The 25669-nt window shown below is 38.0% G+C and overlaps 1 protein-coding gene and 1 long non-coding RNA gene across 3 annotated transcripts in view; one reads left to right on the top strand and one right to left on the bottom strand.

Moving 5' to 3' along the window:
• Positions 1–3: 3 nt before the first annotated feature.
• LOC104147074 (uncharacterized) lies at positions 4–8600 on the top strand. Of its 2 annotated transcripts, XR_694843.2 has the most exons (4): positions 83–231; positions 479–676; positions 4261–4365; positions 8303–8600. It is a non-coding gene; the product is annotated as an uncharacterized lncRNA (long non-coding RNA). The 2 variants fall into 2 exon arrangements; XR_011141419.1 differs by lacking the exon at positions 4261–4365 and having other exon boundaries at positions 4–231; positions 479–680.
• Positions 6972–25669, bottom strand: part of LGR4 (leucine rich repeat containing G protein-coupled receptor 4) — an 80078-nt gene continuing 61380 nt past the window's right edge. Inside the window, exons 5-18 of the mRNA XM_068945302.1 lie at positions 24110–24325; positions 23475–23546; positions 21672–21740; positions 21011–21082; positions 20862–20933; positions 20093–20161; positions 19620–19691; positions 17961–18026; positions 16866–16937; positions 15615–15686; positions 15191–15316; positions 13799–13920; positions 13059–13133; positions 6972–9934 (exon numbers count right to left, since the gene is read on the bottom strand). Of these exons, the coding sequence (XP_068801403.1) occupies positions 8658–9934; positions 13059–13133; positions 13799–13920; positions 15191–15316; positions 15615–15686; positions 16866–16937; positions 17961–18026; positions 19620–19691; positions 20093–20161; positions 20862–20933; positions 21011–21082; positions 21672–21740; positions 23475–23546; positions 24110–24325 (2452 nt within the window). The 3' untranslated portion in view covers positions 6972–8657. The remainder of the gene's footprint in view (positions 9935–13058; positions 13134–13798; positions 13921–15190; positions 15317–15614; positions 15687–16865; positions 16938–17960; positions 18027–19619; positions 19692–20092; positions 20162–20861; positions 20934–21010; positions 21083–21671; positions 21741–23474; positions 23547–24109; positions 24326–25669) is intronic.

The following is a 25669-nucleotide window of genomic DNA, read 5'->3' as shown; positions in this document are numbered from 1 at the left end:
ACCGTTGGCGCGGCGCGCGGGGCCGCCCCCCGCGCGGCTCCCTCCCCCCAGTCCCCCCCCCCGCGGGGCGAGCCGCTCTAACGCTGTCTGATGGCCGAGGCCGAGTTTGTGATCGGCCCTTGTAGTCAACCGTCATTTTGCAATGAAGACGAAGAGCGTGCCTGTCCCTGTAGAGGGGTATTTGTGATCCTTCTTTTGGATCTACGGAAAGAGAACTAGGCAGATTTCACGGTACAAAATAACTTTCATCCTCAGCCCAGCAAACGACTCATTTCAATATATTTCACAGAGGGCAAGAAGGTCATTTGAAGGTGGTGTGTTTCAGTAGATGCTTAGTTTCACTACGCAGTCCATGTCTGTTCGTATAGATTCCCTTGCAGGGCCTGAGCTTTATTTATGTTTATATGCATCTCTTCCTAATTAAATTATGTTTCATGAAGGAGAACATTAATTTCAAATTTTTCATGTTTTATTTCAGCAAACCCCAACTGCTGCAGCCCAGAGACCGCAGGTACCCGCTCGCTTTACCAAACCGGAGCCAAGCCTAGTGCTGGCCCGACTGGCACCAAGGACTACTGCTGATCGTGAGGTGGGGACAAAGGACTCTCTAAACAGACAGAGCATTGGGATAAAACTTACTGCTTTGGCCCTCACCACTAAAATCTTGCTTCTGATTGTAAGTATCACTGAATATTTTACCTGCCCCCCCACTACATGTACATACACACACACACACACACACACACACACACACACACACACACACACACACACACACACACACAGAGCCCTGCAGGGCTGATAGTGCCCTCTTTCCCTCCACTGTGATGCCCCATCCACACCCAGTCATTCTTCTGCAGCTGATGGAGCAGAAGAGTCCCTGATATTAAATATGAGGTAGGAAAATTTGTGACTGTAAAGTGGTTGGTATCTTGATATTTCTTGACAAGATCCTCGAGGTAGGTGAGCTTAACATGAAATATATTTTCAGTTAGATAGGCAAGCTGTAAAATAAGCAGCGAGACGAAATCTCAATAATAAGCAGCAAGACTTTGTCTCAAATGGGAAAGCCGTCAGTGACAGTTGTTGCATTTGACTTGCCACCAAAAATTAATTTTATTGACTCATAATTATATAAATGGCCACCAAGCCCTTGTTACCACTACTTGTGCCTAGACATCACCTAAAATGAATACTGGAGGGGTGGGAGACATTTCAGCTCCCTCATTAATTCAGTCCTAAAGAGTCTCCAAACAATGATACGTGGGAATTTTAGGATGGACATTGTCTGGGCCTCAGGCTGCAAATTCATGGGGGGCAGAGTCCATCATTTCTCTGCAGAAAGGGGTTGCCTCTCTCTCCCACTCTCCTAGTAGCATGTATTTCTCCCTCCCTCTTGCATAGGTCTGGACGCTACACTGAGCCACATTACTTACTAATGTAGTAGAAAAACATTCAATGTTTTAGCTAACTTGCCCTCTTAGCCAGTTAAAAGTTGTTCCTGGAGAGGCCTGACAAACGTGGAGGCCAAAACACGTCAAGCACCAGGAAAGCCTGGCCACAAAGAGCAAGGCGGAGGTAAGGTCTGAGGGGTTTTCCCCCTTTCAGTAGTGGAGCTTCTTAATTTGGCTTACCATCTCCTATGAGAACTGCAGTTTTGGCACCTTGGAGAAATTATCACGGTTCCAGTATAGAAAATCCAAACATTACCCTACAGCTGGAACAGTTCTCCAGCAAGCTGGAAAAAAAAAAAAAAAAAAAAAAAAAAGGCCTGACTGCACCTGTGATCTAAGCGCTCCTATTACTTGACTGCATCACTCTGCAGCAGCTTGATCCTCATGATGTTAAAGTAATTCCAGCCACTTGTGGTACGTTGTTGAGCTCATCATTATCAAATAGAGACTCAGGTATTACTATCTAGGGTCTCCAACAAGCAACAGATTACACCTATTAAAATAATTAAAGATAATTCAAATATTGGAGATAACAATGTAGCACTAGAAGCTAAAGTTTATGCTGCTAGAGTTAAAAAAAAAAAAAAAAAAAAAAAGAGAGACTGAAGTCTTAGGATACAAGGTACACTACGCGATGCCTCAGCTTTGCTAAGCATAAACCATCTGTGGTTTACATTAACATCTATGTATGTGCTGTATGCAGAAAAAAAAGTTGTTTACTACGTGGCTAAACAAGCAGCACAAGCAAAGCTTCATATCACAGTGGGCATGAAAGCTGCAAGCTGCAACAGAACGCTAGCCATGATAATTCCAAAACACCTTACAAAGGTTTCACAACCTCCTGTGACCTTAAAGCCCTGTTCCATAATGAAGACAGGCAACAGTCTTAACTCTTTAATTAAAAAGTCCTGTCTCACTGAACTGAGGAGTTCAGTATGTTATTGCACTAGTTACCTTGCACTTCTGATGAATCCCCACAACTGTTCACCCATGCTGGCCAGAAGCTAGCGTGGATGCAACTTCTGCTACCTAGAGCAGAAACTCTTCCTATTATGAAATGGATGTCTCAAGGTAAGGCAGCAATTGACTTAATACACAAACATTTGAGTCCTTCTCTGCCTCCCTAAGAAAACTGCTTACTGTTATATAGCATGAGGTAATTCCCTGCGGATTTGAGTACAGAAATATCATCTACCTTTACAAAAGAAAAGCAATTGTATCCCGCTGCTATTTCAGCCTTGCTTCCTGAACACTAGGTTGGACCAATAGCTTGTATTAAAGAGTACAGTGCAAACCGTAATAACCTGACAAGGTACCAGAGTTTATGTTTCAGCACTGACAATACAGAGGACAGCAAAAGCAAGTGCACTTTTGGGGAATGAAGGCATGGCCGCTGGAAGGACAGAAGCATCCAGCTTAGACAAGAAGTGAAGGTGCACCATACAGCTGTCGTTACTCCTCTTACAGTTCGGGCTGACATACAGCCAAGCCAAGCATCTCTGCCAGTTCCACAGTCACTGTGCCCTAGCTCCTACAATAGGCAAGATGAGATCCCAAACAATGAGATTTTGTAAAATATTAAGCTTTAAAACAGTGATGCTGCACATTCGGATACACTACTGTAGGTGCTGTGTGCAGTTATGAAGTTTTCAGAGACTATGTTCTGTGGCCAAAGGACTGACAAGCAGACCAACGACACATTACAAGGACGTGCTTCGTAGCAAAACTGTAATTCTGTGAACTTGGGAAAGACTGCATCTAAAAAACATCTGCCATAGCGCAGTTTAAGTAGCAACACCACTGAAGCCTATGAGCCAAACTGACATGATGAAGCTCAAAAGTTGCCACAGAAAATTTGAGTATAATGAATACATATATGTACGGTTGTTAGAGTTGTAAAGGATCGGCTTAATTTCTCACCAAAGAAACAACAAAAACTACATTCAGTCATTCAGTGCTAACCCAATCAACACCATCATTCACCATTCTGTATAGATTATAGAATAAATACATTAAGCTGTTTAGCAGCATGGAATTAAATTCAGCCAGAGAACTCTACGTTCTGTCTGTTCAGTCAAAGTAATCCCTAATTGTGATCCACAGTACTTTCTGTGTAAAATGATTTTCTAAATATGTTGAGAAAGTAATCTTACAGGTATCAAACAAATGATTACATTCTACACACAAAGTAAATATTCTGCATTTGCTAACTCTTCTTTATGAAATACCTGAATTTTAAAAATTCAACTTTTACAAATTCAAATCTAAACAGCTCAGTCTCAGAGAAGCATAAGGGCCATCAGAAGGAAACCCCTCAGTTTAGCTACATTAACATCAATCACATTTAATGAGAAGAATCAAATAAAAATGCTTTCAGATGTAGCTGCATTCTTAACAAACAAAATGCATGAAAATAATTCTACCAAAAAGAACTACTAAATTTAGGCACAAATTAAGGCATAGACAGCATGCCTTAAGCCTGTTGATATCAACTAAGCATACATTTATGAAAAATGTATGTCTAAATTTTAAATCTAAGTTAAAAAGTTTTTTGAACTAAATTCAATCAAGTCTAAGAAGTCTTCCCAAATTTTCAGACCTTCTAGTGTGGGAGGAATGTGTGGTGCAGCAGGCATGTGCATGAGGAAGAAAGCTGTTGGGCTCCACACCCATTATGAGAGCTGAAGCAGCACAGCCTGTGCCACGCTGTTGACTGCTTTTGTGCCTGCATGTGTAATTCTGCTTAATTACAGGCTGTTAAATCTGAGGGATCTTAAGATTCCTTCCATTTTCTTTCACCTTACAGTGTAGTCTCCCCTCTGCATTACATGGTATCCACTACAAAGCCCAGTCCAGCTTCTGCTGGTTTGAAGATGAACAGTCTGCTTTCAAGGGGCACAGCCTTGAGAAGGTAAAAACTTCTCTCTGTCACAGGGGAATGTGCAAGAACTCTAAGAAACATTTATCGTAATATCTCATCTTTCTGAATCAACAGCAGGATCTCCACTCAATTCAGTTGGCTTGATTTCACCTTATATTCAAGTGAGATGCCTCTGGTTTTTTTTATTACTTGGGGACCACAGCCCTGCTGCTTTTGAACAGCCTTCACTTGCATAGCGAGTTTTTGCTTATGCACTCTTTACTCCAGTCATCACGCTCTTAAAAAAACTTCAGTTACTAACTGATTTATTTGCTCATTTTCTGGCTGAAGTTTTCAAATGATACTTGTAGGTTATACTTTTGTTACCAGAATCCAGTGAGACACCTCATATTTTGTTACCCTCAAATATAAACAATTTTATTGTAAGTGCTGCAGTGACCTTTAACTAGTATTTCTTAAGTAAAACCTAAACGATGATATTTAACAGGAGTGTAATGCCATGAATGCAACATATTGAAATGTGTCCACTTATCCTCCAGTACACAACAGTAAACAAAACACAGGAATATCCAATGCATTATCCTATTTTAGTTTCCATTCACTTCCAAATTTTCTAAAACGTATTCAGCCGGACTCTTAGTGATAAGAGTAAATTGGTAAGAGTCTACTGTACAATATATGAAAGGTAATAAATTAAAAAAAACTCTTGCTAAAAATATGCTTGAAATAAAATATCAAAAGCATCTACAGAATTAAAAATGATTGAACTAAGATGTATGAAACAAACTGTACGTTGTTCTTTTAATTAAAAATATTAGCTTGCAAATTAAAACAGAAGGCTTAAAAATAATAATCAAAGTCAAAAGAATTATTGGGGAAAAAGTCTTTTGTACAACTTTGAAATTTCTGAGTAACTGCATGATTAAACATAGGAAATTCTACTGGAAAGTAATGAAAAAAGGGGAAAGGGATCCAGACTAAAGAGTTGCCAATTAGCTGTATTATTTTTGTAAGAGAATAGAAGGCCCCATTTCAAATTAAAAGAACTCACCCAGATGCTTCAGTATAGCAGACTAATATCTGTCTATATGAAACTACTTCTAATGCGGGAGGAATACCACCTTAGCAACAACTGTTAGTAGCTTTTTGCCTCTGCTCCCTTGCATAAAGCTGCTTCCTTATCCCAGCAAATGGAAATGAGGAAAGCAAAAGATCTCCTTACTCAAAGTGATCCTTTTTTCAAAGTCACCAGCAAATTCTTTCTGTGTGCTAAATCCACTCTCACAGCTCAGCTACAACAGTGGTTTAGCAGGTTTCGAAATAAGGTCATTGACATTGTCACTATGAGGACAGTTTCAGCTAGCTTTAGACTTCAGGAAATCAGAGGATTTGTTTCCTGTAGACACCCAAGAAGGGCTTAAATTCTCAAGCTTGCAGTTGTTTCAATATCAAAACTGAAATTGGGAAGCTTTGCTTAGCTTTAGCTTCCTAAAGGAGGCTGCCCGAGAGTGGTAATTCTGAAAATCACTTGTACAGAGTTAATTGAGAAAAAACAGAACACAGTACAGCTTTAAGGAAAACTGTCCACCCATCTTTGATACCAGGAGGAGGGAAGAGCGAATTTTCCGTTAATGTCTTTTCTGTTGTGACTGCGGACATGTGAACATTAGGCCCTGCTATTGAGATCAGCTAGTCTGGGAAAGACATGACAAATGAGTTATTCGGTACCTGTTGGCTGGATTTCTCTGAGTTCTCCTTATATGATTATCCACAGGTGTTGGGTATAAGGTGATATTGAGACAGGTTGAGCTTTGCAGCACTGTTTCTTGGTGTATTGATTGTGAGTAGCTATTGCCTGCATTCTTTTATCTCCACCTGTAGACAGAACCTGTGTATGCTGAAAGTCACTGGACTAATTGCATTAAAAGTTAACCATTAGCATAATTACAACTCCGAATAGAGTGATTTATAATGAAATACTAGAATTTCAAATGAACAGTTGACAGTTCAGATTTGACAGTTTTAACAGCATTTCAGTGAAGACTTATTTGTAAAACAGAGGAGGAAAAACCCATATAATAATACTGTTTGTGAAATACACCAGATTTTTTGGAAGCTTAATAGTTGGATTTCTTTCCCTATGGACTATAACACTGCATCTGACATTTTTGTTCCTTTTTGGAAGATATTCTTGTTACCTGTGACTAACTGGCCAACAGAGGGAGCGTTTAACAGACTATGTGAATTCACAAAACTAAGACTTAAAAAAAAAAAAAAAAAAGAAATCTTAGCATGGAAACAGTTTTAAAAATAAAATTAGAATTTGGATGACTTTCAAAGCTGTACTAAAAACATTTGAGCTTACATTCTATATGTATTTTTTTTTAAAAGAAGAAATCACTTTGTAAGAGGGCAAACACATCTGAATGTTTTAACATCCCACATGCCTAGAGTCAGCATTAGTCTGAGATCATAAATCCACATATAAACTGGCAACTCTCTTGTTTTGCTGGCAATTCTTTCCCAAAACTCTAACCACATGTAGCAGAGTGCAGAGGACACATTTCATCTACAATCTTTTTATCTGTCTGCACCATTTTCAATCTCAGCTTTAAAAAAATTGAGATAAATAATAATCAGTATTCATGTACCCTTTATTTGCTTTCAGTGTAACATTCCAGGCTAATTGCAGACATAATATTTATGAGTGTAAATATAGGAATGAACAACTCCGGGGTGGTTTTCCTCTCTTTTGCTTTTATATGTGAATATTTTGGCTTACAAAATTAACAGCATACAGTAAATGATCCTCCCATATTTTGTACAAACTACATGATTTTGATATACAAGGATTCTGTTTTATTACAGTGACAATATACAACCATGTCTATTTACAATGCAAAAAGTATATAAACCACATTTTAAACATTCTGCTACTGGCAGCCACTATATTTTAGGAGGTAGCTTTAATTAACAAAATGAACTGAAGCCACATTTCCCATCATGTGTTCTATCAAATAATTTACAATACAAAGATAAAAATTCATCATATGAACAGTATATACAGTTTAATTCTCAAAACAGCAATCTAGCTTTAAATCTTTACAAGAATGTCTCCAGAGGAACTGGGATGGCAGTGGATTTGCTCTTGATTTAACGTATTGCTCAAGAAACGTACATAATTACTTCATCATGCATTCATAACTTTATTGATCAGATTTCAAACTAAATATAGATAAATGGATCACTAATTGTAGTTAAGTGATTTGGGCCTCAGGACTTAAATTGTTTAAAAATAATGCACTGATTTATATGAAAAATCAGTGACTCCACACAATGCACTTTACTCTCAGGAAAATAATTGGCAAAAACATGTATTTTATTGCAAAATTGCTTTCTGTTGTCCCTCCATTTGCTAAAATCTCAGTCTATTCATGGATATTGCTGGGTGCACTAGCATTCAACAGAAGGCAAAACATTAGCCAGTCTTTTCCTACAAACACAAGTTGCATACACTGACAGGACTGCTGATGTACCGTCTGACCCATCAATATTCCTTCCAATAGCAGGACTTTACTGCATAATACTGAAGGAAGGTGCTGTGGTTCACCTGAAGCAATGCATCATCACTGAAAAATGTGTTCAATCACAGCTGTTAATATTTTTTATTTCATGGAGTCTGCGGATACTGCGGATTGTAAGTACTTCCATTAGAAAAAAAATGTTTTAAAAATCGAACATTGGCTTGAAATATAAAACAAACATGGTGTTTCTATATCATCCTCACAGTTCTGTATGGGAGAATTAATCCCTTTTTTGGCCCTGCAGTATAATTCATCCTGAGATTCAATGCTGAATACACAATACAAAGCTGGCAACAGAGTTGTTTGCTTAATTATAGAAAAGTCATACTTAAAAAACAATTTCTTTAATATTAACAGCTGTCCTTTATATTGTGCTTTGGCAGGAAGAAAAAAAAAAACCCAACAGAACTTACCTTGCCAACAGCAGAAGCAAAATAGAATTGGAGTACAACATGGAAAGAGACCTTCAGCATGTAAAAACTGTATAAAAGAAACCATTATTGCTTGCAAAGAGTAAAAATACCAGGTAACAAATTTGGTTTACCAATTATTTACAGTTAGGGCAATTTATTTATTTTTTTTAAATGTACGGCTCAAGAAATTACTGCCCACTTCCCTTCTTTACAAATGACGCCAAAAAAATGATTACAAAAGTGCTTCCTGGATGAAAGGTCAAAACAGGTAACTGTCTATGAAGCATTATACCTTTTGCTTAGAACAGCTTGATGGCAAAGCCTTTCAGTCTTTAATTCTTGGTATGTTATAGGCATAACGAACCAAAGGGAATCCTCGGCTTTGGTAGAAACATGCACGCCCGCAGGCCTGCACTTGGTCTGAACTGTCCGACACAAAAGAGTCATCTTCGTCTGCGTAATCAGAGTGGGCTGACTGGGTGCCACAGTCCGACCAGTAGCCGTCTGGCCGTTGGCAAGGCACTACTGCCAGTGTGGGGCAGCTGTGGGATTTTATTAAATGTTTACATGGCACAGGCTTGGATAAAAGGAGCGATTCGCAACATTCACACATGGCAACGTTACCCTGCAAGTGTGTGTACATGCCACAGTCATAGTAGAAATCCTGTGTCACACAGCCTCCTTGAGTATTGACGGAAATTGCTACTGCTCCACTCTTCCTGGTCATATGACGTCTGAGCAACTTCCAGTCTTCCTTGAACTTTGGATTGAAGAATACGTACAGAACTGGGTTCAGGCAAGCAGGTAACGGAAAAAATATCAGAGTAACAGACTTCATTATTTCAGGGCTGATAGAAATTGCAGTGATCAACGGTGCAAATGAGAAAAATGCAACAGGGCAGAAAAAGATGCAATTCGTGAAGATTAGCCAAGCGACATGCTTAATCATGCTGGACTGGGAGTTTTCGGAGAGGTCCTCTTTCTCCAAGTTGCAATACAGTTTAGTGTAGATAACAGCCATTAACAAAAATGCTAACGAATTCAGGAGCACTAAAGTTACTGTGAAACCTAATGAAGGTGTTTCTCCAGTGGGGAAGGGCAAGCAAAGGGGTGATGCTGAATACTCTGCTTTATGAAAGAGTGGTAAGCATCCTGCTACCATAGCACACAGGAAAGCAAAAACTGCAGCAATCTGGAATTGTTTTTGGTGATTGCTTTTCCCCTTTTTAATGATCTCCTTCACAGAGAAGCTCCGCTCAACAGCTGCCAACATCAAGAAAAAAATTGCACTTTCTGATGAAAAGACTGCAAGAAACCCAGCAACTCTGCAACCACTGCCAGTCTCCCACCATATGCCAAATTCAGCAAATCTTCCCCAAGATACAGCATCCAGAAAAGTTAAAATACCAGTATAGACTCCCATAAATAAGTTAGAGACAGAAATCAGGCCTATAAACAGTTTGGAGGATGGCAATGGAGTACAAGATGCAAATATTGTTAACATGACAAGCAGGTTGAAGAACAAAGCAACCAAAAAAATAAACCAGACAGTAAGTCGAATCATCCAGCTTCCCAGTAAATATTCACAAGGCTTGAAAGCACCTAGAAGAAAAAACGGAAAAAGGACAACCAATTTAGGAAAAAAAAATCATGCCTTAATAAGCAAGATTTTCAAAGGTATTACAAGAGCACTCCTCATTAATTCATGAATAGAGTACCCAGCTGAACTGCTAAATAGGTCAGTTGAAAGTAAACTGTTCTGCTGAAGCTATTTGCTAATTAATTATTCCTGAAATAATAATTACTGCCATGATTGGTCACTTGGGAATACTTGGTATAAACAAACTAAATAAACAAACTTAATTACCTAATTACTCATTACTCAAAATAGCTTTTATTAGCACCACCTAAATATTTTTTTTTCTTTTGATTTCACACTTTATTTCATTACCAACTTTGTTTATAAAAACAAATATTCACAACCGACTTTTAAGGGGAAAGGATTTTTTAAAAGCTGCTCTCTCAAAAAATTATTCACAAACATGTCTTCCAGAGTAGCTTTTGGTCACAAGGAAACATCTGTAAAACAGACGACAAATTCAATTTATCAGCTTTAATAGGGGCAGGAATTCACTGCAAGTTTCTTTCTCTTCCCCCCGCCCTTTGTTGAGGAGGAGAGGCACTGCGAGCCTGGAAAGGCACACAGGGAAAATGGTTTTTCTTTTTTTTGCCACTGAGGTGAAGAATGAAGTGGTAAAAAGCTTAAATAATAAAACGTGTAACAGGCAAAATAATTGAGGAGAGACAAGAAAAAAAGGTCACTATATCCTCCTTACCTTTCTAATCCTTCTAATTGCTACTTGTTCCATAGGAAAATCCCACTGATTTTATATAACAATTAGAAGAGTTTAACCTCTCCTTCATCCCCATTAGGAACTGCTAATTGTCCTAAACACAATAGCTAAGGATCTCGCCATGTAATCGGGCACTCTGTGAGCTGAGGACAAAGCAGAACAACGCCTGAACTATGCTGCCTGCCACCTTGGGCCCTTGACAGAGCCTCAGAGCCTGGCTGAGGCAGCCCCAGTCCCAGCAGGGGCAGGAGCCGCCCCCGGACTTGAGGCTTCACACGGCTCACGCTCCTCTTTTAGGCAGGTGAACAGTAGTAAAGACACCCCATTTCAAACACTGACTGGCACAGCAACGGCTGAGAATGATTAATGCTCAGTACAGCATCTTCCAAGGCTTAAAGCCACTGCCAGAAATAACTGAACTGCCAAGGCAAAAAAGAGTATTTTTTGTTTGTTTGTTTAAATGAGCAAGCTGTATTTCTGGCCAAGAAATAACGCTAACTGAATTATTAGACCAGTAAAATCAGCTGTAAAATCTCTTTTTTTGCAGGTATCCCAGAATAAAGATCATCACTAGAATCATTAAAGTATGTTAACGTGATGCAGCAAAATCTGCTAACCTGAACATATTTAAAAATAAAAACAACTTCCTAAGTAGGAAATTAAAAAAAAAAAGTGAACTCAGCATTTCCAAAATCAACTTAAAGTCTGTTTTCTAGTATAACGAGTATAACAGTACAACAAGGCACCTTTAGACAAAGAACAAAACCCACCACATCTTCCTGTCTTTCTTCTAACATTTCACTATCCTTATAGTTAAAATTTAGCCTCCTCTCCCACTAACATTCCCAGCCTGTCCAGGGAAATGCATACTAGGAAGGATGAGGTTTGCTGCTTTCAGTGCTATGCTAGAGCGCCACTGTTCAGCAATCCATTCCTGCCATTAGGCAAAGTGGAAAGTGGATCTACTAGACAAGCAATGATTCAGAACTTATATGGTGGGTGGAGTGTCCTACTTATGACCAGATGACATAGGGACTGGAAAATAAGTTGTTAGTATGGGAGGGACTGGTGGAAAAACAAGACAAATGGTAAACTTGTAAAACAAGCTCTTCATTCCTTTTAGAGCTACAGCATTTCTGGCATGGGCAAAAAGAGAGTTAAAGGCTTTAAAGATTTAACCCATACAACAAACCATCCGAATTTTCATTCTGTGAACAGGAGATCAAAAGCAAATAAGTAGCATGGGTCAAATGAATTCTCAGATCATGTACAGTTATATTAGTAAAGTATTTGACTTTCTGACCACAAACTTTTTGCTGTGATCAAGAAATCCTTGTAATTTTCTATATGCTAAAGCTGGAGCTAGCACAAAAGATGAAGGGCAAATAGATGAACCTTCATAATAGATTTAAAATACCAGTTTAGGAGAAAAGAATGAAACAAGGCTTGGAAAACTCCTGCTCGCCCAGGAGTGACTTCAAAGGAAGCATTACTGCTCCCTCATCTATATTTTCCTGTTCACGCAAGCGGAAGGATACCAGGTACATAAAAAGACTCTCCTCGAGAGCCTGTGGCAAAGATGAGGAAGGAGGCAGCCCTCCAGCTGGCACTCCAGTAGCTGAGTGGGACCATGTGTGGAAATTCTCAGTAGAAGGAAGGGTAGCTATGAAGCTGCCTAGAATGAAAATACTCCTTTGCAAGATCAAAGGCTTCCAACACTCCCGGACTGTTCAACTCTGAACTGGAGTAGTTCTGGTATGCCAATAAGACTCACTGCAGAAATATCTGCGGCAGTTTAAGATACTACTGCCTGCTCCAGCTACTTGTAACAGCCCCCTGCTGTCTATTAATGCTGCCATAGCAGGGCTGGGAGAACAGACCTCGTGGGTGTTCCTCATCCTCTCTTCTGCAAAGACAGCAAGCTTAGTTCAAAATGCCAGTGAAGGCAGCTCCAACTGAATTTTTAAAGCACAAGCTGACTTCTCAGTGAAACAGATGAGCATTCACTCTGCTCCACAGGCATTGCTTTGGCAAGAGTAGCACAGAATTAGGGGACAGTGCATTAAATGCAGCACGCTCCAAATGAAGATTACAGTCCTGTATGTTCTGCTTACGGAAACAAACTTTAGGTTTTTTTTCCTAACACAGCTCTCCAATATACTGCTATGTGTGTAAAGCTGAGCCATATCTTTTTGCATTTGTTCATCCAAAACAACACTGACATCAAATAAAGTTTCACCAAAGCACTGTACAACATAATCTTCCGTGTACAGAACGACTATGAGGGATGAAACATGTAATTTGAACATAGCTATTTGCATAACACAGTGCCTGAAGTTCACAGCATGGCTCAAGCACGTTATTATGTTTACCTGTTGTTGGTGTACAGTGAATAACAGTCTGCCTCAATTCCTCATTTTCATCATTTCTTAGAACCTCTGCATCAGCTGTATCCAAGTAAAATGAAAAACAGGTTAGATATAGAACAGAAAAAAGCGACATGCAACAAAGCTGCTTAGGATTGAAGTATTTCTTTGAAAGATTTTAAAAAGACCTAATACTTCACCAATGTTCAAGCCTTTAACAAGTGGAGCTGCTCTGGTTTGCCACTTAAGGTCAAAGGCTCACTGCAGAAACTGCTGTAAACATTTAAGATAATACTGCCTCCCTAGCTACTTATAATGCTTTATAACAAGGAAGCAACATCCTTCATGACTAGGGAAAGATCTACGGGCCTTAAAACTAGACAGTGTAGGGAGAGAGTTCAAGCCCTGTCTGAACAGGAATCGGTCTCAGCAGAGACCAGTTGGATATTTCTACTGGGAGCTCTGGCAGAAAGTGACAGAAACAATCCTGGCAATTTAGAATAAGAAAAAGAATAAAAGGTATTTTTAACAGGGAAACCTTACGCTGTCAAATTTCACACATTTAAAAAAAACAGAGCCCTGCCCATCTGTTACCAACTGCCAGGCTCTTTCAGAGGCAGCAGTTTTTATAACCCTACAAAGATTTACATTCTTTTCCAAATTTTCTTATTCAAAGACAATGTACACCTTTCCTTGGTCTAGCCTGGCCCCAAATAATACACCTTCTAGTACAATGAAACACTTACCTTTCTCACGATCCATCAAGACACCTTGATCTTGCTGACTGGAATCTTCAGTATTAGAGTTTAAATAAGAATCACAACCCCAAAATGCACAACACTGGTAAGCATATGGCACAGAGAGAGACCTGAAACACAGGCAAAACAATGAACAACGCTATCTATGGTAATCTTAATTAAGATCTTTGTCTATTAAAAACATTAGAGTGGCTCCCTTCAGTGCTAAAACTGAGGCCTCTTTTTGTCAGAGTCGCTAATAAAAGTCCACTTCAAGTTGGATTGGTTATAATAATTTCCGATCAACTTTTCCATTGAGACAAAGGAAAGATGATGTATCGAAGTCTTGTTTGCAGCAAGGAATACAAAAAATTCTGTGATATTTAGCTTGCTTTACTTCTCATTCTTCTTCTTATACAAAAGGTCTTACTAGTGTTTGTGGCATTACTGTACAAATGAAAACTAAACAAGCAAGGTAACTACACAGTTGCTGTTTTGTAAGAAAGTGAATTCCCAGATGGCCACAGTGTTAAAAATGCATCTTTCCTTCTCACTGTTCATTTTGCTGTCAGTTGACATTTGTAGACAAAAATGATATAATGGCAGACCAAAGGATATAATGGCAGACCAAAGAAAAACCTTTCTGAATCAAGGCTGCAGTATCAACCACCAGCAGTATTCCTGAATTCTCTTCTCGTACGTATTTATGAGGAACATCAGTCTAAAGGATCCAACAATGCATTCCTTCTCAATCAAAGATCAAAACCAAAGTCCATTACTTCCACAGAACTGCTAAGACCAGATTCTAAAAGTGATATGGATTCTCTTGCTGGTCTTGGACAAATTAACAGTATCTTCATCTCCATTTTCCCAACTGACAGCATCGGAAACAATTTTTAAATTACTTCTTAGGGATTGGAAGATTAGTAATTACAGAGATCTTGAAAATGAAAAACCGTTCATCACTGTCCAATTAACAACCTGATGAAATCAGCAACAGGTTTCCATTTGAATGACTACTGTTAGTCTTATCATTTGCTTCAAAAAATAAAGAGCATGTGTGTAAGGTGCAGTGATTATGGAATCTAACCTGTGAGTCTGCTTCCATTTCCCACTCTCCAAAAGACAGATATGCTCAGTTCAAAATAACAAATGGAAACCATCCAAACTGCTACTCTAACATCAGGTGACATCTGTCTGAAAAGCAGGGGTGCAGTAATATAAAAGGGTCCAAGAAAAATGCCTGCCCCTTAATATATACCAACATTAAGGCACTGCAGGCCTCAGGAAAAGGCCTTATCATCTGTCATAAGTATTACCTAAACGAGCTTCATTTACTGTCACATTGTTTATTATTGTCAAAATAAGCGAGGCACTCTGCAGTGTTATTTACCAACATACCGGAGCTTTGCAAAGTTCTTTGCTGTCAAAGCTTCTTTTAGCTCAGAATTGCCTGCAAGTTTAAGCTGGTTTAGTCCACTCAACCCTTCAGTTGGAATTGAAGTGAGTTCATTGAAACTTAGGTCTCTGAAAGGGGAATATTAAGACAGGGTTACAACAAAGTAAGCTTGATGATCCTATAGCACGCTTTGTAATAGTAGGAAGTCTCAGACCAAGGCAGTGGTCTGGAAAATCTGTGCAGCAGGCACATTAAAGAAGCATCTTTCTGCTGTTCTCTGTATGCATTCAGCTAGCAAGAGGTTTTGTGATCCACAGAGATAAAAAACGAAAAACAAATACATACCATTTTTAAGCTAAAAAATTTTAGTATTTCAGCAAATTAATGACAGGGAGAGGAGGTCACTACACAGAATAGCCTACTTACAGGTTAACAATAGCTCCAATGGTGGTGAAGGCTTCCTTGTGGATCCGGTGGATCCGATTTCTACTGAGGTCACTGCCATGAATGCCAAAGAAGAATATTTTAGTGTTTTTATCAAAACTTTGAAACAGCCACTATACTAAGAAAAAAAGCTAAAGTGACAAATACATTATGCCTTTGACAGGAAAGCCAAAGGAGACTTGTTTCCCCTCTCCCACTGGCCAGACAGGCGCAGTAGCAGCCCAATCTCTTCTTGGCCAGGCAGCCATATCCAGCTTCACCTCATCCCCAAGACAGCGTCTATCTCCCATTAGCGCTTGCTTTCCCTCCTGTCCCTTGGCACTAGCGGCTCAGCCTGCACCCCTAAGGCAGAGTCCAGTCCCAGGCTGACCTGCCAGGAAGCTCAGTTTGGTAATAACTGCCCTTGTGGATGGCTATATTGCAAGGGATGGAGGAAGAGCATGAAGAAGGAGAAGGGCATCTGTTTTGTTCAGAATACAGATCCAGCTCCTGCTGGACCACCATGACTTACATTAAGGCATTCATTTTAAAGCACCTGCCAATTTATAGATTTTTTTTTAATATCCCTTTTATCTTTGCAATATCTTGTATGTGTTTTTGTATTATCACCACAATCGGAGTCATAATGTTCACAGAAAATTACAGAAAATTATCATCAGACTATTGATAATTTCAATGTTATATATAATCTCTGTATAGATGGAAATATTAGGGAAGGGGATAATTTTATACTATTAATCTGCTCCTGTCAAGGAAAACAGATAGTATGTCTCCAGTAAAAACATATATAATACAAAAGAGTGGACTACTGAAAAATCTCTTAAAAATGAAATTCCATACTAAAACTCTCTAGTAACTGGGCATTCAATTTTATGTACCTGAAAGAATATTCATCTTATTTAACTCACTTATTTAACTTAAAAATTTAAACAACTTTCAGTAAAAACGAAGATTATTTCTTACCTTTCTTTACTTACAATTATATATTTTCTTTCTATACATTATATAAATATATGTGAAAGTCTATAAACACAGCATGGAGAATGAAAAAGAGGGGCCTGAAACTGGCTGCTACTAGCATCTCTCTTGCATATTGTTTGCTTTACCATAGGATTTATAGTACATTTGGCCTTTCAACATAAATCAGTTTCATAACACCAAACCCTGACATCTGCTTACATGTGAATCAGAAACATTAGCTTGTTTTATTCAGATGTAACAACTTGCACTTACAGGATACGAAGGGAGGACAGTCCCTGAAAAGCATCATCTGTGATTTCATGGATTTGATTATGCTGTAAGGAACTGCAAAGCAAAGAAGTAGAAACAAAGCTTTATTTGCAAACTGAGCTTACTTCAAAACAAGGGATAACTTGGATTTAAATCAAATGTATCTTAATTCTACAAGAAATTTTCAGGACAGATTCTAACCCTGGATGTGCTTTTATTTCAAGAAAATATGGACTTATGAAAGGAAAATACTAAAAGAGACTTCAGGAGTTAATGGGCAAATTATACTTCCATTTCATTTGCTCCCTACGTGCCTTTCTGACACCTAACCTCCATTAGGCTCCCCCGTGTATACAGTGATATTGCAATAATGTGCTCTAACGCACACAACAGCAACGCTGCTGTTGTCAGACAGTAACAGGCCCCCTCCATACACTGCAACTTCTGAGGGACACTTGATGGGACACTTTACAGCGAACAATGTGTGCAATAAGCTCAAAGACAACAGAGTGTAACAGCAAAAGCCTGTGAGGAGTCTATTATCCCCGCTCTCATTTAGGGGAAAGAAGCTTTAGAGTGGAAGCTGAAGGAACATATGCAGGGGAAAAATTGCATAGGGCTTGGAAAAGATAAGAAGGTTTAAAGTAATGAAATATAGGGAGGGAAAAAAAGGATAGGTTTTAAGGAAAGAGAATGTGTCTTGTAGGGACTGGGGGAAAAAATTTTATGCAAGTATGTGCTGATGGATGGAGGCAATTGAAGAATGGAAAAGAAATAAAAGGCAGGAAGGATATCACAGAAAAACACTCACTCCATTTATGCATGTAACGATACCACTATGAAATACATGATTAATGTGTCCTTTATTCTTTTTTATGACACAGGAACAATTAAACTTTAGCTACTTTAGGAAAATGCAATTGGTTGGAATTCTCTGGCCAGCGTATTTCTCACATGAAAAATATGGTCATATTCTTTCTTTCTGGCCTTAATCTTAAAAACACACTTATGATCAAACATTAAGCCAAACTAAGTTTCTGGAGATCAGAACTTGTCATACTGAGGAGTTAAAGATAACCAACATATATTTCTACTTACATTTCTTCCAAGGCATGGCAGCCCTTAAAACTTGAGAGTTCCTTTATATTGTTATAAGACAAGTCCCTTCAAAACACAAAATGGGAGAAAAACACTTAGCTCTGTTCTGTCAGTGCTCTGTTCTACTTGAAACATCACATCACTACAACCATTAAACAAACAGATTGGCAGAAAAATCTTTCTGCTAGTAAGGTTTGGTAGAAAAACTAAGGGAAGTCTAAAGAAAATCTAAAGAAAAAGGGAATCGCAGGTCTGATATCTCCACAGCTCCCCTAACTAGCCCCGTTATGCACTTTGAATATACATGCTACATACAACTAAAAACGTAGAAAGATATTATGACTGCAACGTCAAGCTTACAACAGTCAGCAAATAGGACAAATAAGGTGGTCTATGTAACACTCCAAAACGTTGATTCATTGCCTTACATTCTTCTCTCTAGTCACATAACCTTATTAACAGCTACATTTCTTTCTCTCCCCTTTTTTCTCTGAATTAGGTGAACAAATTTTTAACTTTCCTGAAATATTCAGTGAGTGATGTAGAAGAAGTAAGCATGAAAAAAAAAAAACTGCCATAAACCCTATACTTTAGGGCAAACATTAATAACAAATTAGTGCTTTGTAATAGAAAAATAATAGAGAAACAGGCTGTGCCTTTGTAGTAGCTTTGTCAGCATACAAGATCCCTCCCCGAAATACATTTTTGTTTCTGTAGGCACTGCTTTCAGCTTCACATCTGGATATAAGCGTATCCAAAAAACATACTGTGTAAATTCTATAAAGTCTGAGAGCTGTAATCTAATCTGAAAATATGTTTTTTTTTTTTTTAATAAATGGGATGGATAGTATACAATGGAGGAATTTGGTTCAAATCATCTATGAAACAATACAGCAAAAAGGAGCTTAAAAATTTGCAAGCAACCTTTAAATTTCTGTTCAAAAGAAACTCTCATTTGAAACCCTAGGTTATCACCTTTTCCCCAGTTTTTCTTCTGTGAAACAGAATATATTTTTCCATTTCCATATACTTCTACTTTTTCAGGACTTGCTTTCATTCCAAATTTTCCTGCAAGCGCATATCCTTTGTAAATATGTCTTTGCCTCTCCCCCTGCACAAATGGTTTCATTTTCCAGTTTGTTCTTTTCCTTTCATTTATTTTAACATCTCCTTTCTCTGTCTTGCCTTCATATTACCATCCTCTTCCTAATCCTCATTTCCATTACTCATGGTTCTTGATACTCTCCTCCTGTATTCCACAACACACACACACACACACACAAAATCAAAGTACTATAAAAAGAATTCTTCCTTAGCCTCTGAACGCAGATGATTACTATGGTGTTAAGAATGAACAGTGCCAGCGTGAATTAGAAGATGCAAAGACTGTTTCGCCACACCACCTTGCAAATCTTTTATAATAGACAAAGAAATATAACGTATCCCCATAAGGGGGACCCTTTTTCAGGAATATAAGGCATTACATCAACTCTGCCATGAGTCTTGATGATTTGAGGACTACAAAAATTCAAGCTAGATTTCCAACTCTGATAAGAACTACTAGGATGAGCAATTCTGAACAATACTTTAAATTAGCTCTACATTTCTTTAAAAACGTTTTGGTGGAGATGAAAACAGGAGCACAATGTATACGCTTACAAAGTTCGTAGCATCTTTTGCTCTTGACATAAATTGATGGGAATAGTGCTGATCTTCGTCCCTGTTAGAGTTCTGTGGGGAAAAAAAGGGAGTGTATAAAGGTTTGCATTCTCGATCACATAACAAGCGTACGTAAGAGCAGAAAGATAGTGCCTCAACTATCAGTGTGCTAGATTCACCCACCAAAACTCTTTTTTGAAGATGCCAACTTCTTTATTGTTCAATTCTGAAAGAGGGGGGTTAATATCACTGACTTTTTTCATAGGGTGTTGTCAGCTTAATCTGTTAAAAGGCACCTGGAGGCACCTAGATATCATGGTAAGTAAAGCTATGTAATTACTTGAAATCTTTTGACAGGAAGACAGCATATGTCCAATTGCTTTCCAGACGGATCTACTAAATCACATTTCAATTATTTCACAAGAGGCAAAACCAAGAAATTATTGGAAATGATTTCTGTAGAAGGTACTTACAAGCTCTCCAGATTAATGGTTCCTGTCAAATTAGGAAACCACTGCACCATGCTGGCACCCCGAATGACCCTAAATAAAAACCCCATGAAAATTAGCTGTAAACTCTATTCTGCAAATTAATTGTGAGGTCCTGGTATCAAGTAGATATTTTCAGTAAGGAAACATTCCAACATTCCTATTACTTTTATTTAAATTTTACACAAAAGGATATTCTTCTAGTGCTTCTTGCACTAATAATTTGCTTAATAAGTTACTCCTCCCTTGGCAAACAACTGGAATTCATCAGGTTGGAAAGAGTCATACCAATACACACATTCTGAACAGGGCATAAACTCTCTGGTAATTTGCAGTTCTGAGGTTCAAAATCTCACTCCATTTTGCTTACTGGTTACCCTCAGAAGTGATGCCTTCTGCAAGCATGCATGCACTAACCTGCAAAGCATTCTCACAACGTACATCCCTGTTCAAAAACCACATAGGACATATTGGAGTTTAAGTAAGAATATGAGCATTTGGCCTGAGGTTATGTATCTTATGCAAGGTAATCAAGATAGGGAAAAAAAAAAAAAAGTTGTAAAGCATATTTATTAGAGCTTTTTAAGAAACTGGATATCTCCAGCAATAACAACGTGTGTTAAAACTAACTGCAAAAAAATAACATATTCATAAGGTAAGAGGTAGAGGCAGTCATGGAATTCAGTTATTTTGAGTTCTTAGCCACAACATTTCATATCCATTTACCATACTAGATAGTTGAGGTGGTACTTACAGAGAATGCAGATCTGACAGATTTTGAAATGCTGAGTTCCCCACAAAAGACAAAGGATTGTCGTACAAGTGTCTGGGAAATGAAAAACATGTTTCAATTACTGTTCTTACAGTAGAGAGATTAAAAATAGATACGTGAAAATGACTTACATAGTTCTTAGAAGAGGGTTTCCTGCAAAAGCACCATCAGGAATTATGGAAATGTAGTTACTGTGAAATCCCCTAAAGATATTAGCAAAGAAGAAAACCAACATTTAAAAATACATCACCATTAGATCCAACCGACAGCCATTTTCTTTGTGTGTGTGTGTGCGTGCGCTGTATGTATTCTCTTCCCACTCTTGTGGGAAATAAGATTGTAGTTAAATAGGAATATGTACAGCTGCAGGAGTGACTCTGAAGGCCTGATTTTTGTCTACTGCAGATAAGCTAAAATAAAAAATATTTCATTAGAAAGAAGCTATTCTGTCCAAAACACATCTAATACGTACTTTCTTCTTTTTCCCCTTCCTAAGGAGGGGACAGGGAGAATACACAGGATCAGCAAATACATAATCCCACTACTTGAAGCCAAAACTAGTTTGTGATTAAGATCTATGCTAATGGTTCTCCTAAATAATTAGCTTAGTTATATAACTCCAAAATCATTTTCTATAGGTTCTCTCTCTAACAGATGATTATATTCTCCTTTAATTATAGCATCACTTAGTCTGATCTGACAAGCATTCTTAAATCCTGGAATTTCTTTGTTGTTCTTATTTATAGAAAGGAGAAAGAAAATGGGTAAAAACAGGTAATAAATAATACTCACAACTCCTTTAAACTCGGGAGTGCTTTTATGGCTTCAGGGAACTCTACCAAGTTATTATAATTTAAATCCCTAGAAGAAAAAAATGCAGCAAAAATAGAAAATACTCAATATTGGTCATGAATGGTCAAAATCATTTTCAAGAAAGATAATTCAATGAAAAAAAGTTCTCGGAACATCTCTAACTAGAACACAGAATAACTTGATATTTAACTTAGGTTTAGTTCTCTGATGTTTTACATGCTTAATAACCAGCTAATAACTTAATAAAAAAATTTAACGTTAGCCCGAGGATTACTCACGTTAAGTTCAATGACATTTCCTTACAGCAAAGCTAAGTTTTTTTCAGTACTTCACAATTATTTCCTCAAAATAATTTACACAAAAATGAACTAATATTTCAAAATAACAAAAAATGTAGATACAGACACTTACTCTTTATAGCTTATTCAGAAAACCTTTTTATGAGGTTTCTTAAAATAAAAATTAAACCATGAGGCAATAGCAGACTTTGTATTAAAGATAATTATAAATATTAAACCAAAGCAGAAATAAACCATGTCACACTAAATTAGCAGGTGTTAGTAAGGTGGATCTGTTGAAATCACAGTTACCCTGTCATTGTTCTAGCAGCAATGTCCGGACCTACTACAGACTTTTTTCTGCAAAAAGATTCCTTGTGAGAAGCAAAAGCTTTTGAAAGAGTCTTACCTCAGCTGTCTACATTTACATAGTATGCAATTATTACTTATCTTAACAAGAGAATGACAAGATAGTTGGACTCCTCCAAACTCCTGATAGTACTGTCAGTTGTCACTGGCTCTACGTGCCTTTCCCTTCCTTCATTTTATTTATTTAGCATTCTCTTAAACATAACAAAATGCAGTGTTGAATGCTTATTAGATATTCATTCAGTGAGCTGAAGAAAAATGGGAAGTTTAGCCCAAACAGCTGAAAGGCACTCCTCTCCAAGGTGGCACCCTGGAGGTTGAGTCCTGCCGAGCTAGCATCTGGCCACTACTCACAAGCAGTTCTAGGGAAGTATTATTTGTCAACCAGGACAACAAACGTGGGGTGAGGGGAAGGTTATGCTTCCCCTCATCCCCTCTATTTTTGTCAGAAGGACTGTGAGGCTCACTGTTTCAGATAAAACAGTCTATCATCTTAGCATTTGCCAGTATTTGAAGTGAACTCAAGTGGATCTCCTATAGGAGAGGCTAGGAACCCCAGTGCTGGGCTATGTTTTCCACCAACCTGCAAAAGATTGGTTTGGGAGCTGCTGGGACGCCAGTGATGCAGTTTTCTCGGCAGGCAGTAAGGGAGGAGCAGTGGAGTGACAGCCCACGGGGGCACTCCGAGAAACCTCCTATTGTCACACAACAGTTTTTGCAACGCATTTAATTGTGTTTAATCCTATGCTAAATCCTACAGTAAATCTGAGAAACAAATATTTGTTCCTTATCACACACAGGGCCACTTAAACAATGCTGCTGTATCCACCTGACTCAGTGGAGTGCTATGCAAAGATACACCAGCGAGGTCAGGAACAGCAACATCATCCAACATGACGTTTCACCCAGGCTAATATTTACCTGCTTCTCAACAGAGTTAGTTAGTTTTGGTGGAGCACTGCACTGATACAGCCTTCACTTCTGAAATCTGAGCTAGCCCTAAATGTTCTTGGTATGTGGCTGTGCTGTGCACACATGCTTTATTTTCAACATCTTCAATGCAACAGTAAAGTAACTTTAAGCTGGGAATTAGACAAACAACACTGAACACAATTACCTTTAGAAGCATACTTACAAGGTTTCAAGGTTGTCTAATCCATCAAAACAGTGTTTTCCTATAGTTTTTATTTTATTATTATGAAGATGCCTAAACAAATAATAATAATAATATGATGACAAGTAAATGATTTCATATAAGTTAACATATTAGCAGATACTTCTATGAAAACGAGACAGTGAAATGGTTTAGGAAAACCATTACACATGGTGAATTGTGAAAAAAAGGGTGATAAAATAGGATTTAAACATTAATCAATATAATTTTTACTGTTCACTCCTGAAGATATTTAAGACCACTTTAGAGAAAAATTTTAAAATATACCCCATATAAACAGGCTTGTGGCATATACTTCCTTCTTTTAAGATCTCTGATACCTTTCTATGACAGCCTTTGGTTTAAAATATTTATTACTAGAATGAAATGTCATAGAAAAATATACAGTAACCTCATATTTGACTTTCAGTTTAGCAGAAAATCTTTAGCAATTCTTTAGTGGGTTATCTAGTACACCTGATGATGACATTTTCTTGTGTTTGGGGGTATAAGCTACTAGACAATTGAGCTACAACATCAGGGCAATCCTAGATAAAGCAAAGCTGTAACTAGAGAGAATCACATTGAACTATGAAACAGAAAGTTGCAATACTCACAGCACAACAAGACTTGAAAGGTTGGTAAATGCATAGTCAGGAATGTGCGTTATTTTGTTCAGAGCCAGTGTTAATGCCTGCAGAGAGGGGAGATTGCTGAGGGGATGGATGGGAACTTCCGTCAAACTGTTGTCATCCAACCAAAGGTGACGTAACTGGACTAGACCCTCAAAACTGTCTTCCGGTACAGCAGTAATATGATTGGCATCTAAACGCCTACATTAAAACAAAAGGAATTAACATAGTAAATCCACAAACTACAGTTAATTAAAAAATGCAGATTAAAAATTATCACTTCAGGACATTTTTTAAATTTAAATATACTTTACTGAAATAATTTAGTACTGAAAAGTTTGAAGGGCTACTCAAGTTGAGCATGAACATTCTTTTAAGTCAAATGAAGACCCCATAACAGAGAACTTCATAAAAATTTGTTCTTAGCCATTTTTAATAAAACATTTTAGCACATTTTTAAAATTTTTATACTTACAATCAGCTTTATAAAGTGAATTGGTAACACTACAGAAACCTTTCCCCCCAAAATACCCTCCAGCTCCCATAAACACATTACTAGAACAAGATTTAAAAATGGTAACTTCACGTTGCATCAAATATTGCAGATGCACTTACTCATGTGAACCTATTATCTCTATAGCTACATTTTCAATAGCATTAAATACTGTTATATGTGTTGCTTTGTGTTACTGTGGTACACTTTGGATTACTGCTTTAGAGAATAAGATTATTCTTAAAAAGTTACTGAACTGAGTCGGAACTATAAATCTCGTTGGCAAATAAAATATATCCTCAACTACTGAGAGATTTCCTTCATTCTAGCACCTGATCCTTTGTAGTACACTCCACAAAAATACAAAATAGAACATTATCATTGTTGAGTATTGTACATTACTGGATTTGCCATCACATTTTCCCCCAAATTAACTCTGATCACAGACATCAGTAGTAATAACACACGTGGAAAAGGACTTAGCTATTATTGAAAAAGTATGGTAAACTACTTGCGACAATTAGTTCTGCTACAATTACCACCTCACCGATGCTACTGGGTTTCACAGTTTCTTCAGGTTTCAAAGCATCTAAAAAAGGACTTCACACCTGGAAACCTAGGAGGCTAAATATACGTCCTCAGCTCCAGACTGCAGATGTGAAGCCCTTGCTACAGGAGGTGCAGGTGTTACTTGCAGAGTCTAACCAGGAATACTTTCCCATCAGAGCTGATAAACGTGATCCTGCGCTCCCTGCCTGCCTCGAGTTTGGCAGTGACAACAGAAACTGTTATGTAAAATTACATGTTCTTTCTTCCTCATGCAACATGCTCTGAATCAATTTGTTTTGCCACCTTCATACACTGGCAATATAGTAGTTTCAACATCACTGATGGCAACCACAACAGGCAATAGGTACAGACAGGAGCAGCTGAGGTTTGCCTACGCTATGCCATGGGACTAGAGGCTTCCGGGGTGAAAACAGAAAAACACCTATTCTAAAAGCTTAAGCTTGGATCTGCACAGACAGAAGCCCCATGAAAGAGTGAACAGG

Source organism: Struthio camelus, chromosome 5 (assembly GCF_040807025.1).
Source record: "Struthio camelus isolate bStrCam1 chromosome 5, bStrCam1.hap1, whole genome shotgun sequence".
Lineage (NCBI taxonomy): Eukaryota > Metazoa > Chordata > Aves > Struthioniformes > Struthionidae > Struthio > Struthio camelus.
The sequence above is the reverse complement of the archived record's forward strand: the minus strand, read 5'-3'. Positions and strand labels throughout refer to the sequence as shown.